The 21,354-nt window shown below is 41.0% G+C and overlaps 1 protein-coding gene across 1 annotated transcript in view; it reads left to right on the top strand.

Moving 5' to 3' along the window:
* The window catches only part of LOC132893060 (citron Rho-interacting kinase), a 450,073-nt gene that overhangs the window by 317,749 nt on the left and 110,970 nt on the right, over positions 1–21,354 (top strand). The window contains exons 20-25 of the mRNA XM_060931786.1: positions 10,474–10,614; positions 10,752–10,859; positions 12,901–13,099; positions 14,815–14,988; positions 15,272–15,295; positions 17,522–17,677. Coding sequence (XP_060787769.1) covers positions 10,474–10,614; positions 10,752–10,859; positions 12,901–13,099; positions 14,815–14,988; positions 15,272–15,295; positions 17,522–17,677 — 802 coding nt within the window. The remainder of the gene's footprint in view (positions 1–10,473; positions 10,615–10,751; positions 10,860–12,900; positions 13,100–14,814; positions 14,989–15,271; positions 15,296–17,521; positions 17,678–21,354) is intronic.

The raw sequence follows: 21,354 nt of genomic DNA, 5'->3' as shown, positions 1-21,354 counted from the left end.
CTCCTCCTGTATCGCCACCCTGACACCAGACTCTTCCTTCACTCCTGATAATCTTGTCACCCTGTACAATAATGGTCTTATCAACATTCTCAATTCACTCACTCCTGTCAAATCTCGTTCTGTTTTCTTTACTCAGTCTGCTCCCTGGTTCACTCCCGATCTCCGCACCATGAAATCCAAAAATCGACAGCTTGAAAGACTCTACAGGAAATCTGGTCTTACCATCCACAAAGACATGTATACTGCTCAGCTATCTCTTTATAAGGACTCCATCTCTCATGCTAAATCACAATACTACTCTGGACTTATCTCCTTTAATGCAGCCAACACAAAGACTCTCTTTTCCGTTTTTAACAGCATCATTCAACCCCCTGACTCCTTACCCCCCCCCCCCCCCCCCCACACACACACACACACACACACACACTTCTACTCCACGGACACCTGTAATTCTCTCCTCTGGTTCTTCAATGAAAATGTCATGAAAATCCACCAGCATCTTGGCTCCAAAACCTCACCCCTCCCCTCCTCTGAACTTCTTCTGCCTTGTCATTCATTTTCCACCTTTGAACTCCCTCGTCCCTCAGTAATATCTGAGCTTATCACCAAGTCTAAGCCTTCTACATGTCAACTGGATCCCCTCCCTACAGTTCTGGTCAGATCCTGCCTCCCCTCTCTGCTCCCCCTTATATCAGCTATTATCCACTCCTCACTGTCCTCTGGAATTGTTCCCACTCTCTTCAAATCTGCAGCCGTCAGCCCCATCCTGAAGAAGTCTGGTTCAGATCCTAATAACTTTAATAACCTTTGCTCCATTTCTCACCTTCCTTTCATCTCCAAAATTTTAGAGAAACTGTTGCTTCTCAGCTCCACACCCATCTTATCCAAAACAGCCTATATGAACAATTCCAGTCTGGTTTCCGTCCCCGCCACAGCACAGAGACAGCCCTGATAAAGATCACAGATGACCTTCTCATGGCATCTGACTCTGGTTTGATTTCCATCCTCATCCTCCTTGATCTGAGTGCAGCCTTCCACACCGTTTCTCACCCCATCCTCCTCAGTAGACTTTCTTCCATTGGCATCACTCACACTCCCCTTCTCTGGTTCCACTCTTACCTCACTGGCCGTACTCAGTTCATTCAGCTCAAGTCCTTTACTTCACAGTCCTCCCCCGTTACTTCAGGTGTGCCTCAGGGCTCCGTCCTGGGGCCCCTCCTCTTCATCATATACCTCCTCCCCTTCTGCAATATTTTCCGTAAATATGGTATCCACTTTCACTGCTTCGCAGATGACACCCAGCTCTATCTTTCCAGTAAACCGAACTCCACTCTCCCTCCCTCTTCCCTTACCCACTGCCTTTCTGAAATCAAATCCTGGTTCACCACAAACTTCCTCAAATTAAACATTGATAAAACTGAATTTCTTATTATTGGCACCAAATCCTCCCTATCCAAAGTTGACAGTTTTTCCCTCACCATAGACAGCTCCATAGTGTCCCCCTCCCCACAGGTTAAGAGTCTGGGTGTCATCCTCGATAGCTCACTTTCTTTCCACTCCCACATCAATAACATCACTCTGTCTGCATATTTCCATCTACGCAACATTAATCGTCTCTGCCCCTCTCTCACTCCTCACACCACTGCCATTCTAGTTCACCCCCTTGTCACCTTGCGTATTGATTACTGTAATTCACTCCTTTTCGGTGTCCCCCACAAATCCCTCCATAAGCTTCAACTAGTCCAAAAACTCTGCAGCCCGTATCATCACCCGAACCCCCTCCTTTCACCACATCACCCCCGTCCTCCAGCAGCTCCACTGGCTCCCAGTCAAATTTCATATCACGTTCAAAATCCTTCTTGATACATTCAAAGCTATCCACAACCTCGCCCCCCCCCCCCTTATCTCGTTGATCTCCTCCGCATTACCACCCCCTCTCGTTCCCTCCGGTCTTCCTCCTCCCTTCACCTCTCTATGCCATCCGCCCGCCTCAGCACTATGGGGAGCAGAGCTTTCAGCCGCTCTGCTCCCCAACTCTGGAACTCTTTTCCACCAGACATCTGTAACATTGTTTCTTTATCCCAGTTTAAATCAAGACTCATCTGTTTAAATCTGCATATTTGCTGTAATTTCATTGTTTTCTTTTTTATTGTTTGTTTATCTGTAAAGTGTCCTTGAGTGCTGTGAAAGGCGCTGCCAAATAAAATGTATTATTATTATTACTATGTGCATTAAAATCTCCACATACTATAACTTTGGAGTTTTCCACATCACATACACTTTCCAACATTTCTCTAGTTATTTTTTGACAAGGATTATAAAAGTTAATTATTCTAATTTTTGTTTTGTTGACCCCTGCCTGGGCGGCACGGTGGTGTAGTGGTTAGCGCTGTCGCCTCACAGCAAGAAGGTCCTGGGTTCGAGCCCCGGGGCCGGCGAGGGCCTTTCTGCGTGGAGTTTGCATGTTCTCCCCGTGTCCGCGTGGGTTTCCTCCGGGTGCTCCGGTTTCCCCCACAGTCCAAAGACATGCAGGTTAGGTTAACTGGTGACTCTAAATTGACCGTAGGTGTGAATGTGAGTGTGAATGGTTGTCTGTGTCTATGTGTCAGCCCTGTGATGACCTGGCGACTTGTCCAGGGTGTACCCCGCCTTTCGCCCGTAGTCAGCTGGGATAGGCTCCAGCTTGCCTGCGACCCTGTAGAAGGATAAAGCGGCTAGAGATAATGAGATGAGATGAGATGAGACCCCTGCCTCAATTATAACTACTTCAAGCTCTTCATTACTGTTGAGAACTCTATAATTAACACCATGTTGGATGAAGGTGACAACTCCACCCCCTATAGCAAGGGTTCTATCCTTACGCACTACTGTATAGCCATACATACAAAAGTCAAGTGAGGGTTTTAGCCAAGATTCCTGAATGCAGATAATGTTAGGTTTGACTGGTTGCTCCTGAATGTGCTGTTTCAATTCTTGTCCATTGGCAATTAGACTCCTGGCATTCCACTGTAAAATGGTTAGCATCAATAAATCCCACCTCCACATGTTGACTGTGAATCTGTTAGGCCTATTCCTGTTATAAGTGTTGCATTAATGAGCTCTACTGACAGCTCTTCCATTTCCAGGTACTTTTCTGCCGCTTTTGCAATTATCTTAGTTCTCTCTGTTCGGCTACATGCTTGGGCAGAACAGTTAATAATTTCCACCATAAATGCTACAAACTTTCTCTTTTCCACTATAAGTGTATCCTTGGTTACATTGCAGCATTTACGTATGCTTTGAACTGGGGGTTTAGTCACAAGTGCTGTTCTACTGTTGTTATCATTAGACTTTGCCTTTCTAATTGCCTCAGCGTAAGTTATCTTTTCTTTCACCTTCACGTTCTGAGCTTGAACTGCTCTTTTGTGTGCATCACAGCCTTTATAGGCAGCACTATGCTCTCCTCCACAGTTACAGCATTTAATTTTAGCTCCTCTCTCACATTTCCCGTATTCATGTTCCCCTCCACATTTAGCACAACGAAGTTTACCCTTACAGGCTACTGCAATGTGCCCAAAACGCTGGCACTTAAAGCATCTCATTGGTGGAGGAATACAGTATATGGCCTTACTATATAGCTGACATACCCAATTCTGATTCTTTCAGGTAGTTTGTCCTCCTCTAGAGTCAACAATACAGACAGGCTAGGCCCCTTAACACCCTCTCTTTTGAAAAGTAAATATTTAACTCTTGTTACTAGCACTCCTCTGACATTGACCCTAATTTGCTCTTCGGTTATATCAGTTGACACTCCAGATATTACACCCATAACCTTCCCTCTTTCTTCCCATATTTGTGGCTTAACCTCCTTCCCAAGTAATAATTTACATTTCATTAATCCATGCTGCTGGTCCCTGTCTCTACATATAATCAGTAGGTTCCCATCTCGTAAGGTTTTAACAAACTGTACGTCACCTACCAGCTTGTGAATAGCATTGCTAACCTTCAAGGGATTTAATATACAAGGAGATTGAAATCACAAAATAACTTTAATTTCAGATCTTTGTTCTTCCTCTCCCTTTTCTCCATCAGATTCTCTCTGCTTTTCTTTTCTTGCTTTTCCAATTTACTGTCCTCCATTCTTCATTGTGTGTATTTCCCTCCTTATCAGTGTCCAACTCGTCTATCTCTAGCTCACTTCCGCCTCACTTCCTGTACCTCCCGGATCACACCTCAGTCCTCCCGACTCAGCCATTGCTGGCAAAGTCCCCTTCTTCTTCTTCTTTTGATTATTGGCGGTTCACAATATATGATTGTATATCGCCACCTACTGTATAGGAGTGTGTGAGATGGTCAGGTCAAGTCTTGGCATGGCAAAAAACAAACAAAAAAAAGGTAGAAAAATAAAATAAACTAAATTCTTCCCATTAATTCTGAATCTGTTAGATACCTCATAAGGGCTTTAATCCTATTTCCCTGCATTCCCTCTTCCTTCAAAATGTTATGGATATCTCCTTCATCTCCTTCTTGTTCTAACCATTTTGTCCTATGATCATTGTACTTCCTGCAGTAGAAAAGAATGTGTTCTACATCTTCCTTAACCTGACACTCAGCACAAAGCCCATCAGTTTTCCCCAAGACATGTAGTGTGACGTTGAGACCAGTGTGCCCTAATCTCAGCTGTGTGTATGTAACTTCCTCCCTTCTTCCAAGCCCCACTGAAGTGATTCTTCTCCCACCAACCTGATGTTGCACATTAAAGTACTGCCTACCCTTTGAGTCTGTCTCCCATTCGTCCTGCCATCTACTCATGATTTCTGCTTTAATAAAAGATTTAGCTTCCCCTTTTCCTAATGGTACATGAATTGTGATACAGTGGTGACCTAAAGCTTCCTTGGCAGTTTTATCTGCAGTTTCTTTACCCTTGAGGCCCGTATGAGCTGGTACCCAGCAAAATTGGATGGTGAGTCCAAGATTTCTGAGTTGAGCCAATAGCTGTTTCATTTCAATAACTAGATCATCTCTTACTGCTTTTCCAGAGATAAAGCTTTGCAAAACGGAGAGTGAGTCTGTGCATATGACTGATTTTAAAGGTTTGACTTCTTCAATCCATCTCAAAGCAGTAATTATAGCAGTTAGTTCTACTGAGTATATGGACAAAAAGTTATTCAATCGATATCCATAGGTCCTCTTGAATTCTGGTATATAGATTCCTGTACTACACTGACCATTTTGAGGGTCTTTCGAACCATCTGTAAATATCTTTAGGTAACCATAGAATGTAGAAGTCAAATAGGTTTTACAATGTATTGCAAAGCTATGTTCGTTAGAGTGCTCTTTCTTCGCTGTAAGCAATTCTGTGTTAACACAGAGCAGGGAGGATCCATGCGGGGACACTACTCATAGCCAATGCAGAGCTGAACTTAAGATTTTTTAAACCAAACACTCTCGCAGACTCATCAATATTCCATCCAAATCCCTTAGCTTCTTTGGAATATTCCCAATAATCTTTGAGCACTGATATGGCAGGACTGTCAATGCTGCACTGTAGTCTGACCCAATAGGTCAATGACAGTTTTGCAAAATGCGACTGAAGTGGAGTTTCCTCTGACTCCACTTGTAAGGCACTAATGGGAGTTGTCTTAATAGCACCCAGGGCTATTCTCAGGGCCCTTGAGTGTACTCTTTCGAGTTTCAAGAGGGATGTTTTACAAGCAGAGCCATACACTATACAACCATAATCAATATTTGACCTTATCAACGCTTTATAAATATTGAGTAAAGATTGTCTATCTGCTCCCCAACAAAGACCAGAAACCATTCGCATCAAGTTCAGAACCTTTTTGCACTTTGTTTCTATGTATTCAATATGTTGTTTCCAGGTGAGTTTGTTGTCTAACCATAGACCCAGATACTTGAAACCTTCTCCTCTTTTGAGCGGGTGGTTGTAAAGTAAGACTTCATGGTTTTCTGGGACTTTCTTCCTTGTGAAGTATGACACTTGTGATTTTTGCATGGAAAACTTAAAACCCCACTCTACTCCCCATTGTTCTAGGATATACAAGTCCTTCTGTATTGTTTTAGTGATATGAGGGATATTATTCCCCCTTCTCCAAATGACGGCATCATCAGCATAAAGTAGACCATTATTCATTCTGTTCAATTTCTCAAAAATATCATTAATCATAATATTAAATAAAATTGGGCTAATCACACTACCCTGCGGAATTCCACCTTCCACTGGGAACTCCTTTGAAACAGCTTCCCCAACTCTAACCCTCAAAGTGCGTTGTGATAGGAAATTTAAAATATAGTTGTACATCTTCCCTTCGATGCCCATTTTCTTTAGTTTGATTAATAGTCCTTCTCTCCACATTATGTCATAAGCTTTTTCAATATCCAGGAAAATTGCTACCATCGCTTCTTTCATAGTCAATGTTTTCTCAATTTCATTTGTGAGTTTGACCAGTGCATCTATAGTTGATCTTTGTTTTCTAAATCCCGTTTGATAGCTATGGAGTAAATTATTATATTCTAGATAGTAGTTTAGTCTAGTCACAACCATTTTCTCCATTAATTTGCCCAGGTGTGAGGTGAGGGCTATTGGTCTATAATTACCTGGATCACTTTTATCTTTACCAGGTTTATGAAATGGGAGGATTGTTGATCTTTTCCATGCCGTTGGTAATGTACCCTCCTTCCACACTTTGTTAAACAGCTTAAGGATTATTTCTAAAACTTCGTCAGGGAGTTGTCTAAACATGGCATAGCAGAGACCGTCACTGCCAGGGGCAGAGTAGGCCGTATTATTTAAAGCCATTTTTAACTCTATCATGCTAAAATCAAGATCTATACTAGACATGTTTGATTCCCTCTTTGTAAGAAGGTCCTCATTCATACTCAAGATTTCCTCCTTTCTTTTCTTACAGCAGTCTTCCAGGTGGTGACCTTTGTGAACATCTGCAAAAGTTTTAGCTAATATATTAGCCTTATCGACATCTGTAATATAATGATTATCCCTGTCAGTTAAGACAGGAATATGAGGAGGTTCATATCTACCAGTCATCTTTTTAATCATCAGCCATATTTGGTTGAGTGAGGTTTCTCTGCCTATTGATGAGCAAAAGTTTCTCCAGGATTCTCTTTTCACCTCTTTGATAGTTCTTCTAGCTAATGCTTTCTTGTTTTGATAGTCCAATAAGTTATCATAGGTTAAAGTATTACGTAATAGCTTAAAAGCTTTATTTCGGTCCTTAATCGCTTTGGTACATTTATCATCCCACCAGGGGACATTCCTCGTGTTATGTTTGCCCTCACTCATTGGTATAGACTGCCTTGCTGTAAAATACATAAAGGAGCTTATACTGTCATTCATGTCATTCACACTCTGTTCAGATCCTGGTATTCGTTCAGCCAAATCTGCAGACATGTTCTGGAATTCCTCCCAGTTAGCCTTCCTAAAAAGCCATTTATGATGTACATAATTAGGTTCAGTCCTGATTTCCACATCCACTTTACACCAGATAGGAAAATGATCACTGCCAATAGTAGTTGTTTGGTCAGTGTTCCACTGACATCTGTAAGCTAATCTTCTGTCAACTAGGGTTAGGTCAATACATGAAGTCTCATTCTTAAGGATATTGAGTCTAGTGCCAGAGCCATCATTTACACACACTAGCATTCTGTCATTGATAACTTCTTCAACCACCATACCATTTAGGTCTGTGTGCTTGCTACCCCACAAACTGTTGTGGGCATTAAAGTCGCCACACCAAATCTCTGTGTGATTCCTCTTAGCAACACTATTTAAAAAATCAACTGTTAAGGCTTTACATGGGTTATAATAGTTAATGATAGTATATGTCTCCTTAGGCCCATTAAATATTTCTGTAACAATACATTCATGTTCACTGCTTGTTTTAATGCATTTATAGGGAATCCCTTCTTTAATGAATGTTATACATCCACCACCTCTCTCATTACCCCGTCATGTCTGATAGCACTGTAACCCTTAATGACAAATTGTAAGTGTGCTTTCAACCAGGTCTCCTGGATACAAATCACCACATGTTTATCTGTTAACTTTTGAATATATCTTTTAAGTTCCTGACCATTGGCTATTAAACTTCATGCATTCCATTATAAAATGAAAAACACCATAGTCCATTCAATTATCTTGAGTCTGGCCATATTTGAGAGTTAGCATTTTATGTATCTCATCCGCTTTAGCAGTAGACCCCAAGAAATCATTGGCAATTTCCACAATAGACTTAATCCTGTCACTTTTCCCTGGATATTTCAGAGTTTTATTCATTACTGCACACAGGAATGCAATAAATTCATTTTTCTTCATTAACAGTGTGTCCTTTGTAATGTTAGTATTGCATGCGCACTTCTCTGGGGCTGGCATAGGCCTAGGACCAGGCCTAGTCATGTAATGACTTCCATCCAGTTGTACCTGCTCATTCAGGTTAGTAACTCTGTCATATTGGCTCCATGTAGGTCGTTGCAGTGTAGTGGGAACACTAGAGACTCTTTTGTCATTCTGAACCATCTTAAGGGCATTCGCATAAGACATCTTACGCATGACTCTGCATTTCTGTACCTCCTTTGCCTCTTTCTGTTTTTCACAACCACCATACGCAGCACTACAGTATGTGGGCCTCCACAGTTGCAATATTTTAACACTTCTGTCTCACACTTATCATATTCATGGTCCCCATCACATTTAGCGCATCTTAATTTCCCTCTGCATTGGCTTGCAACGTGTCCAAATCTTTGGCAATTAAAACACCTTAAAGGGGGAGGGATGTATTCACGAACCATGTAAGACATATAACCCATTTGAACTCGAGCTGGTAGATCTTTAGTGAAACTTAACAAAATTGACATGCTGTCTGTTTTCTCTTTGCCTTTAGTCAGTCGTTTAGCATCAAGTATTGCATACTGGGACAGATTCTTTTTGATCTCTTCAATAGAGACAGTCGTAGGAATTCCTGATATGACCCCTCTTGTTCTAGACGCTGTCCCTGGAATGTGCGAGGATATCCTATGATATGGATATATCTGGAATGTGGCATGATGAATCTTCCCTATTTCTTCCTGAATGGCATTAGTGATGTGAATGGGATGTAAATCTGGTCCACCTTTTGCTTCGAAGGCAACAATTACTTTCCATGTTGTAATCTCTCTATCTTCATTAGACCGTTTTCTAACCACTCTTGACCTTTTGACCACTGAGGCCACCGATTCTCCACTGCTATCTCTGTCTGATAGCTTCCTCACCCGACTAAGTTCATCCCAAAACATATTGTCACCCAGATTATTATTTCTCAAATGCCCGCCAGACTTCTCCGCCATGACCATTCACATTCACTGTACAGTTCTGGTAGGATATCAACGTTACCACGTATTGCAGAGAGATTTAAATTCACCGCCGTCAGCAACCCGGTTCTAGGACGAAGTGCCTCTTGTCTTTCCTCTCGGCTGTGAGGCGGCAAAGTCCCCTTCTGAGAACGGCCTTTTTATACACAGCAGAGCAAACCAGGAAGTGAATGCCGGCAAGATGGAAGTCCCGTCCTGGATCCGGATTAGCGCTGAACTGGGAGATAATAAATCTCCGGAGTGGAAGTCCGGGGCGAAGCATGAAATGCATGGCTTCTAGAATAGGCTCACTAGTTTTTATTGATGATTTACCTCATTATGGTAGCTGCAGAATGAAGGCAGAAGTCTACAAAATCATTATATTTACAGAGAAATTCATCCAATCTAATTGAGAGGAACTTCAACATACAGCAAGAGAATGCTTCAAAATAAGCTGATGTATGAGATGTGATCAGAAAGTTCTGGGACTGTTTCTGTTGTGAGCCACTGGAGCATGGAAACATCATGCACATGGAGTAAATGTGAGCAGTTGCTCTCATAAGTCAATATGCTTAGCAACATCAGGACCTGTGTTACACACATTTTTGTGATAAGGTGCAGGTACACATTTGCACAATACACAAGCATTTGCAATTGGCAATGGAGGCCCTTGAAATGCTTCAGGAAGGCTATGGCAATGAAGCAATGAGCTGTCACTGGTGGATGACATTCTGCCCCTCTTGATGTATGAACGCCACTTAAAGGACCTCACCCAGCTCATTGCTTGCTTGTTGTAAGCTTACTGAAGCATTTCCTGGTTCTCTGTTTCTGATTCCCTGAGTTTGACACAGAGTTGATGTTTGCTGTCTGGTCCATAGTAAAATCACAAATGTGCCTGTGCATGTCATCACAAAAATGCATGTAACACAGGTCCCTATGTTGACGCTGCAATGTCATGCGGCACACTGACTCATGAGAGTTACTGATCGCTCCTGCTGTATGCACATGACCTTACTGTACTCTCTTCGTTTGCAACAGAAACAACCCTGGAACATTTTGATCACAGCTCATATAGCAAAAATCAGAAATCTTTCCTGATTTGTGTTTTTGTGTGTGTACATGTTTGTGCAGCAAGCAAAGTTACAGCAGCAGCTGGACATGCAAAAGAGTCATATTTTCAGACTGACACAAGGCCTGCAGGATGCACTGGATCAGACTGACTTACTGAAGACAGAGAGAACAGACCTGGAGTATCAGCTGGAAAACATACAGGTATTCCCCCTGACACATTCATAAATTCATGTCTGAACCTGTGATTAATCAATATTTAATAAAATTCAGTATTAAAAACTAAATATAGTAATGACACTAAAAGGAAAATGTAAGCATTTTTGTATAAACTCTTTCAGGCAGCATATTCTCACGAGAAGGTGAAGATGGAGGGCACCATCACCCAGCAGACCAAGCTTATAGACTTCCTGCAGGCCAAGGTAGACCATCCCTCTAAGAAGAAAAAGGTCAGAGTCTGCTGGGCATTCGTCTCATTCCCCGACCAACTAACTGCTTGCTGAAAATGCTTCTCTCTGAAGCCCTTATTAATTGTCCCTATAACCACATAAGTGTGGTCCAGTTTTGCATGACCACGGTGTATTGTGTCATGAAGCAGACAGAAGGACAGTGCAAGTTTTCTGGTTTTTATTAAAATCAGTGTAGCAAACAAACCAAAGGATTAGGCAATACTTAGAAACTTGAGGCAGGCAAATGGTCAGATGATCATCAAACAGGCATAAATAATAAAAGACTAAATCAGCAAATATGAAGTAGTCTATGGTCAAACACTAATTATATCACACTGTAAAAAATGTAACTTGCAAAATTGTTGAATGAAAAAAGGATTCTAAGTTGAATGAGCAAATTTCCCTTCTAATTGTTCAAGTAACTAAAAAAAATAGTTGAGACGCCTTTCCTTCGCCACAAGTTAATAGGAATTGGAAAATTAAGTTAAGTGAACTTATATACTCAAGTGCTGATTGACGCCCCTTAACCGATGCCACTGCGCATGCGCACTTCACAAGTTCGAAAGTTTCAACGGTCGGGTGGAGTGAGAAGTCCGTGGAAACTGACACGAGACGTTGTATAGGAGTATAGACTAAGCTGTCCTCAACAGAGGCCAGGGAATTCCCTCCTTGTACGTCAGTATTTGTTTCTGTTTGTGTAATAATAGGCAAAGTGAAGTAGAACTTAAGTGTTGAGAGGTTTGTGTTAACTAAAAAATGTAATGCACACTAAATCATTGTAAAAAAAAAAAATAGTCAAGCCAACTTAAAATTGTAACGCAACCTGCTGCCAAAGGATTTTGAGTAAACTCATCTTAGAACCATGATGTGCCAACTTGCTCTTCTAAGTTAATTGGCATTATTATTTCAATTTATTTCAACTAAATAATTTGTTGGACTGAACTTCTAAAGGCAAGTCAAGTCAACTCAACATAAAATACTCTTCTATGTGAACTTAAAAGAATGTTTTGGGACGTCGTGGCTCAGGTGCCATACCATAAATCTGGGGACCCAGGTTCGATTCTGACCCGAGGTCATTTCCCAATCTCTTTCTCCTACTCATTTCCTGTCTCTACACTGTCCTATCCAATAAAGGTGGAAAAAGCCCAAAAAAAATATTTAAAAAAGAATAATTTAGGATAACTTAATGTTTTTTGTGCCAACTTGCTTTTCCAAGTTAATTGGAATGATTATTTCAATTTATTTCAACATTACAATTTGAATGCACTGAACTTGCTAAATAAAGTAAGGTCAACATAAAATACTCATCTGTGTCGACTTAAAAGAGCAAGTCAGCACAACTATTTGGCCCAGAGTTGAGTTTACTCAAAATCCTTTGGCAGCAGGTTGCGTTACATTTTTAAGTTGGCTTGACAAATTTTTTTTTTTTACAGTGCACAGTTTGTTCCTGTCCACTAATTTGATTGAAAGAATGGCATTCCGAAAGTGTTTATATTTAGCATAACTGCACTGTGATGTGTTACTGTTTGTATCACTTCATTTGCCACTGTTCAAATGATATATTTTTCATGAATATAACTACTTTCTTAAAATATGAAAGCTTGTCAAATGAAGGTGTACAACGGGAAGCCACTTCACTGGATGCACCTTTAATGGGAATGTTCCAATCATTGTAGGATAGCTAGTGAGCTTCCTGACAGACTGTAAGTGAGTGTGACTTTTTTGGGATAAATGTTTGACTAGAGGTCATGTGATGTGGTCATGGGCGGAGGATCATGGAAGCTATATTCAGTAACTTTGGGAGCTTCACACACAGACATGGCATATTGTCACATTCAGTTTGCCTGCATGTAAGTCTTTGCTCAAGCATCAGAGCTGTACAGATATGTACTGTAAGATGCAGACAGAGACACCTAATTTGATTGAATATTGAAATCCCTGGACATTCTTGCTGAGCAAGGTTATGGTTAGGGTGATTTTTAGCATATGTCAATAGCTCTTTGGGCCTGGGCGGTTCACTCTGGCTCTGCTTTGTGTGCAGGGTATCTTCGGTGGCAGGCGTCGGGAGGACCTGCTGGCAGCACTGGCAGCCCAGGGTCAGACCCAGACAGCCTCTGTACCTGTTGTGACCCCTGTGCCCCTGCAGTACAGTGATATGAAGGCAGCACTGGATAAAGAACGTGCCCGATGCTCAGAGCTGGAGGAGGCCCTCCAAAAGACACGCATGGAACTTAGAGAGGGTGTGATATTGTATACATTAACCTAAGAAAATAATTGCATCTTTATGCCAAATAATTAGAGCTGTGAAAATCATAAGAAAAATGGCATTTAATTTAAGTAAATCTTTTGGCTTTAAAGTCAAACAAAACCCAAAAATAAACAGTGTTTGTTGATTATAGCAAGTACCCCCATCTCCCCCACATTGACGCCGGATGCTGCGTCACGCAACATTGCCCCTAGCGCCGGTTGTTGCATAACGCAACATTGCCCCAAATGCCGGTTGCTGCATAACGCAGCATTGTTGATTTGTCATTATTTTCAAGACTCATCTATGTGTTAACAAATGTGTTAGTGTTAATGCTGAATGAGCATGATCCAGTAAAAGCAGAGAATTTTATCTTTTAAATGCAACTTACTTCATGTCTTTATGTGCTTCAGAGGCTGAGATATTGAATTTTTCATAGGCGTTTTCAATTAATTATTTTTATTTCAGAAAACCCTCAGGCAGATGGGGACCTTTTCTAAAAACTGGCTTAGGCATTTGCAGACGTTTTTTTGCAGGCGTTTCAGGCGTCAATGGGTTAATTAAAAATAAAACTTTATAAAATCAAATGTATCAATTAAAATATTTATGATATTGCTAAAAATAGGCTTATCTGGGTGCAGCCATTTGCGCTGAAGCTGGATATCCGCTTGTGACATAACCAGCACACTAGTATGCCATTTCATTTAGTAGCACAGACCCATCAAATAAAGGCTTCTATTTCTTAAAAAGAAAAAAAAACAGCGCTGTAGTGCACTGCTCTTGTGTATGTGTGTATTCACTGCTTCAGATTGTTTAAATGCAGAGAAAGAATTTCACTGTGCTGTAATGTATGTGACAAATAAAGGCTTCTAATTCTAAAAAAAAAATCGAATCAGAAATTTTCTGTAATCATAAGATTTTTACTGGCAGCAAAATCCGCGAATCAATAGACTTCACTTTTATTAAGTGTAACTCTGACTGGGCTAGATAATTATGCAGTACTGACACAGATGCGAGTAAACAGTGACCACAGCAATGCAATTTTTGCTGTCTAAAAAGACTGATTTCCTCAGTGAATAAAAACAAACAAAAGCATGTCACATAAAAATACAAGGGAAATTTTATTTTTTTTGAAAACAAAAAACATTGCGAGTAGATGGTGATAGCGTTAATAGGCAGCAGAAGGCTCCCAAAGGCTGGGTATGTGTCTGCTCACTGTGTGTGTGTGTGTGTGTTTTCACTGCTTCAGTGATCGGGCTTATTTTTATAGCCAAACACTTGACACTTACTCATCTTCAGGATTGTTTACAACAATTTAGAAGCGATGTATTCACTACATTTCAGGCTCTGTAGGTCATGTCACAATCTCAGATTCCCTCGCATAATTTGTACTCAGAGCATGATATTTGAACTTCGGAGAGAGTAAGATGGCAGCACACAGGGACATTTTATTTTAAAAGAAAAACAATCTGGACACAGTATACAGGTACAAATATGAACAAGTGAACAATCAAACGTCTTGTATGGATATTATCTGTCAGTATAAAGGAGTTTATTTCTGGGGTTTTGTTTGCCTTTAAACACAAAATATTAAATGGCCATTACTCAAACAAAGGAGCTACTTACAATCAATAAATGTACATGTTTGCTCACCGTTTTTTTTTTTTTTTTTTAATTCTCATTTGTTCCTTATGCCCCCTTTCCTTTTAGCCGTTCAGTTTCATAAAGCACTGGAACATGGTGGTACTCCTGCTACTCCTGGTCTGGCCCGACAGCAGCTCATGATGTCAGCTAAGTCTACCAAATCCCCTGAGCACCAGCCCAACCCTTCCAGCCTGGCACAGTCCAGTTCCAGCCGCAGGAAGGAGACAGCTACCACTGATGGTTAGCACACAGCTTCATTTTTATGACATTCTTCCTACCAAGGAATTAGGAATTACTTTTGGGGAATTCCCATATAAGAAGTATTTCATCCATTTCATCAACCGAGTCCATTTGACCAGTCATTTTGCCTACACTTAAAAAACAAAAATCTGTAAGAAAATGACAATTAGAAATTGATATGATCATTAGTTACTTTGTTTTTTTTACTTTGAATGAGAATTTTTTTTAATGAAATAACTTTTACAATGGGCCATTCTTATCTTCCATACTTTTTTCCCTGCAGAAATAAGGAGAGCCACTTCTGAAAGTAAGTTATTATGCATTAGGCTAAGGATTCTTGTTTTCTTTTGTTGAACTCTCTTTTTGCTCCAAAATAAATCTGATTTTTATCAGTATAAATCTATATGCTTTATGATATTGTCATTATCATGTAATGCAATTTATTATGCTGTCATTTGTTATGGTACATCAATTACAATGTTAAAAATTATACATCATTAAAATTTACTGCATAGCAATCATATTGTAAAATCATACTTCAGGACCACTTCCACTGCAGAAAACACAAGCTGTTGGGGACAGTGAGCTTATCTCTTTGGGCCAGGACCCTCACTGAAAACCAGTGACCATGCTCTTACTACAGTTCATGATCTGATACATTATACAGTGGGGCAAAAAAGTATTTAGTCAGTCACCAATTGTGCAAGTTCTCCCACTTAAAAAGATGAGAGAGGCCTGTAATTTTCATCATAGGTACACTTCAACAATGAGAGACAGAATGGGGGGAAAGAATCCAGGAAATCACATTGTCTGATTTTTAAAGAATTTATTTGCAAATTATGGTGGAAAATAAGTATTTGGTCAATAACAAAAGTTTATCTCAATACTTTGTTATATACCCTTTGTTGGCAATGACAGAGGTCAAACGTTTTCTGTAAGTCTTCACAAGGTTTTCACACACTGTTGCTGGTATTTTGGCCCATTCCTCCATGCAGATCTCCTCTAGAGCAGTGATGTTTTGGGGCTGTCACTGGGCAACACGGACTTTCAACTCCCTCCAAAGATTTTCTATGGGGTTGAGATCTGGAGACTGGCTAGGCCACTCCAGGACCTTGAAATGCTTCTTATGAAGCCACTCCTTCGTTGCCCGGGCGGTGTGTTTGGGATCATTGTCATGCTGAAAGACCCAGCCACATTTCATCTTCAATGCCCTTGCTGATGGAAGGAGGTTTTCACTCAAAATCTCACGATACATGGCCCCATTCATTCTTTCCTTTACACAGATCAGTCGTCCTGGTCCCTTTGCAGAAAAACAGCCCCAAAGCATGATGTTTCCACCCCCATGCTTCACAGTAGGTATGGTGTTCTTTGGATGCAACTCAGCATTCTTTCTCCTCCAAACACAAGTTGAGTTTTTACCAAAAAGTTCTATTTTGGTTTCATATGACCATATGACATTCTCCCAATCCTCTTCTGGATCATTCAAATGCTCTCTAGCAAACTTCAGACGGGCCTGGACATGTACTGGCTTAAGCAGGGGGACACGTCTGGCACTGTGCAATTTGAGTCCCTGGCGGCATAGTGTGTTACTGATGGTAGCCTTTGTTACTTTGGTCCCAGCTCTCTGCAGGTCATTCACTAGGTCCCCCCGTGTGGTTCTGGGATTTTTGCTCACCGTTCTTGTGATCATTTTGACCCCACAGGGTGAGATCTTGCATGGAGCCCCAGATCGAGGGAGATTATCAGTGGTCTTGTATGTCTTCCATTTTCTAATAATTGCTCCCACAGTTGATTTCTTCACACCAAGCTGCTTACCTATTGCAGATTCAGTCTTCCCAGCCTGGTGCAGGTCTACAATTTTATTTCTGGTGTCCTTTGACAGCTCTTTGGTCTTGGCCATAGTGGAGTTTGGAGTGTGACTGTTTGAGGTTGTGGACAGGTGTCTTTTATACTGATAACGAGTTCAAACAGGTGCCATTAATACAGGTAATGAGTGGAGGACGGAGGAGCCTCTTAAAGAAGTTGTTACAGGTCTGTGAGAGCCAGAAATCTTGCTTGTTTGTAGGTGACCAAATACTTATTTTACCGAGGAATTTACCAATTAATTCATTAAAAATCCTACAATGTGATTTCCTGGATTCTTCCCCCCATTCTGTCTCTCATAGTTGAGGTGTACCTATGATGAAAATTACAGGCCTCTCTCATCTTTTTACGTGGAAGAACTTGCACAATTGGTGTCTGACTAAATACTTTTTTGCCCCACTGTATATCCAGTAGTTCAACTGAAAAGCTGAATGTCACACCACACCAACTTATCATGGGCAACTTTGATAGGATCCATGACACATTGTTGTGGTGATTACTATCTCTTTCTATTTATTCAAATACTCTCAGGGTGTTTTGAAATTGCTTTTGGCAGCTTTTATCATCTTTTAGGTTAGGGTGAGTACATTGGGTTGACAGGATAATGTGGTTAGCAATGGATGATGTACAGATGACCAAGTTGTGCTGTTTTGAACTGTTCACTGTTTAGAATATGTGCGACGTGTAAAGGAGAGGCTTCACCACAGTACTCATGGTAGTCACAGCACCCCACATCGGTTCACCCAGGGTCTCAACATGAGGGCAGCCAAGTGCACTGTATGCCTAGACACTGTCCACTTCGCCCGGCAGGCAGCTACCTGCATTGGTACACTATCAAAACATCTTTGCGAATTCACACAAATGTGTTACGTAGTAAGGTCCAATCCGACTAACTGTTTTTATTGATTAATGTATGAAAAACTAATGCAGATTTTTGCTCAGATTGTACTTATGATTATTTTCAAATTTGTAACTGAGACAAATCTTTTTTTTTTTGCTTTTTTTCCTCACATTAAAGTGAGATATATCTGAATATTAAGTTTGCACTTTATTTGTTTCTTTAGATTTGTCATATCTTTATGAATTGCTTAGATTTAGAATTACCTAAAAATTCTTAAATATGATCTTGTGGCATTGGGAGCGTGGTCAGGCATCAGCTGCATATGGGGAGGAGCTGGTAACGTGTGATGATTCTCACTTGTGTTTTATGGCTGCCAGTCTCCTGTGTGTTTCTTTGTGCTTTCAGTAGCTATCATAACTAGAGAGAGGGTTGCAAAGCTGATGGAGTATGCAACACACACACACACACACACACACACACACACACACACACACACACACACACACACACATATACACACACGTGCACTTAAATGGGACAGAGCCCCCCTTATTGTTGGATTATATTTTTTGTTTGAGTTTTAAAAGTGAAAATAAACATGACCATAGAGCTGTGCTGAAATTCCGCTTGTCTCCTGAGTCTTCCCCGATACACACCACATGCTACAGTGGTGCCAAAGCCAAGGATCAAGGAGGACTCAGAAGCCACCCTGGAAGCCTCTACACTCATTCACATCATAAAGTCCCTTGACAACCTCTTCCAACCCAATACCAAGCTCTTCTCGGCCTGCACAATGAGCAGAGCTCCACGTTTGTGTTTACTTTCAGCTTCAGCTTTTAAGTGCACTTTCAAAACTCAACCAACTTTCATAATGATCTGTTTCATCTCCATCCATCATGAGGGCCAGGATGATGGTGTTGTCAGCAAACTTGAAATTTATATTGGAGCTGTGCTTGGCGACACAGTATCATTTACAAGTTTACTGATGACACCACCATCTTGGGCTTCATCATGGACTGAAATGAGACAGCCTACAGAGATGAGTTCAGAGCATTATCAGAGTGGTACAATGACAGGACCCTCTGCCTTAACATCAGCAAAACTAAGGAGATGATCATGGACTACAGGAGGCTGCAGGAGAACAATGATGCTCCATTATATTTCGGTGGGGCTGCTACGGAAAGAGTTAGGAGTATCAAGTTCCTAGGTGTGCACCTTGCTGACCATATGACTTTGTAAATTCACATTAAGACAGTGGTGAAATCTGCTTGTAAGCAACTCTACTTCCTCAGGTAGAAGTAGGATGCTGAGGAAATTTGCTATCTTCCCCAAAATCCTCAACTAGATTTGCCTTTCCTGAAGGAAATACTAGTGTTTGCAATGCAAAAATTCAATATACAGTAGATAGATAGTGAGAGAGATAGGGAGTGAAACAGAGACCTGCAGCAGTGGCAATTGACAATTATAGTCATCAATTAATTTGTGTAGTGCTTTTAACAATAGATATTGTCACAAAGCAGCTTTACAGGAAAATAAAGATTTTAAACATGAACTAATAAATTTATCCCTAATGAGTAAGCCTGAGGTGAGGGTGGCAAGGAAAAACTCCCTGAGATGACATGAGGAAGAAACAGCGAGAGGACCTAGACTCAAAAGGGAACCCATCTTCATCTGGGTGATAACAGATAATGTGATCATAATAGCTCACTTCTATATAGTAACAGTGTGTCCTATATAGTAAAAAAAAATGCAACTGTGCAACCAGGAAATTCATTATACTTTTAACATGAAGTCTATATTGTTGAAGTTATCAACTGTTCACTGATGGTGACTTGAGTGTAAGATTGTTCATGAGAACTGCAGTCTGAAAGTTATCATGGCAATTGTAGTCCTTAGCCATCATAAGAAAACTGTAAGTGGCTGGAGCCATATTCTAAGTATATAGTTAGACTTTCCATATGGGGCCATCCTTTACAGGAGCGAAGCAATGAGAACCTCAGAGCATCAGGATGGATCAGGGGCTGTACATATGGGGCCATCCTTGCAGGAGTGAAGTGATGAAAACTCCAGCCAGAAGTATCAGAATGGATCAGGCAGGTCCAGAAAGCAGGAGAGTTCAGCATCACTGGTATGTCAGGACTGACATGTAACTCAACAGAGAATGTTATAGGATGGAATTATAGAATTATAGTTAATTAGAGTTATAGAATGTTAAGTCATGAAAAGGCCACCATTTATATTGATTATTGTTAGATTGAAAGATGGAGAGAAAGGAAGAGAGGGATAGAGAAAGAGACAGTATGGAGAGTAAAGAGAAAGAAGTACAGATAAAGATTGGAAAGGGATAGATAGATAGATAGATAGATAGATAGATAGATAGATAGATAGATAGATAGATAGATAGATAGATAGATAGATAGATAGATAGATAGAGAGGCAGGCAGGCAGGCAGGCAGGCAGGCAGGCAGGCAGGCCCCTTTCATGTATGAAATCCATTATTGTGTCAGGTAAAAACAACATGGAATAGATAAATTTGCATTCCCACTCAGTCTTCCAGGATGGAAAAGTAACAGATATTGTGTCTGTGACGGTTCTCAGTCATCCAGGTCACTGTAAACTGTAGGTGCTAAAGAAGGCATCTGGACTTGCTTGAAATTCTTGAAGACATTTCACCTCTCATCCAAAATGATTCTTCAGTTCTGACTGCCTAGTGGGGAGTTATTTATCCTCTAGTGGACCAAAAGCAAACCTAAGGAGAGCCATTGAGGTCACATGGGTCGTTGATACTCTCAGTCATCCTGTAGGTGTTAGGGTCCCTGGAAGCTGGGTGTGAACTGTGTTAGCAGCCTAGACGGTCATTAGGGTCATCTGTGGGTCATTGGCTCCCTCTGTCATCATGTGAGTCATTGAAGTCAGCTGAGTCTTGATGTGGATGTGTATTCAGAGGGAAAAGGGAAAAGAGAAGGAGCAAAAGCACATCAAGGAAGCACTTCAGAAGTGTGGGTATCTCAACTGGGCATTTGACAAGACCAGGAGGATCTTCTACAAACACAAGATCCCTGTACACTTCAGACCCAGTAACATTCTGAGGCAGAAATTGGCCCACCCTATGGACAGAATACCCAGACATAAACAGGACAACACAGTGTACGTAATTCAATGCAGTGAGGAATGCAGGGACATGTACATTGGAGAAATGAAACAACCACTTCACAACCACATGGCTCAACACAGGAGAGCCAGGTCCTCAAGCCAGGACTCTGCAGTCTAGCTTCATCTCAATAACAAAGGACGCTCATTTCAGGACTGCAATGTACACATTCTAGCGAGAGAAGGCCAGTGGTTCGAAAGAGGAGTAAAAGAAGCCATCTTCGTCAACCTGAAACGACTATCACTGAACAGAGGTGGTGGTCTGAGGCTACATCCACACGACAACGGCAACGAGATTTTATTTTAAAAAAATATCGTGTCCACATGGGCAACGGATCAGTAAAATATCAGGTACATATGGCAACGCAACGCTTGCTGAAAACGATGCAATACACATGCCACATCTCTAGGGGCGCTGTAAGACGGTCCCATCGGAGACACCAGAACAATAGAAGTAGACGCATGCGCATAAACCCCTTCTTCTACCCGGTGTGAAGCACTGTCAGGAACAA

This window comes from Neoarius graeffei, chromosome 10, assembly GCF_027579695.1.
Source record: "Neoarius graeffei isolate fNeoGra1 chromosome 10, fNeoGra1.pri, whole genome shotgun sequence".
Lineage (NCBI taxonomy): Eukaryota > Metazoa > Chordata > Actinopteri > Siluriformes > Ariidae > Neoarius > Neoarius graeffei.
The sequence above is the reverse complement of the archived record's forward strand: the minus strand, read 5'-3'. Positions and strand labels throughout refer to the sequence as shown.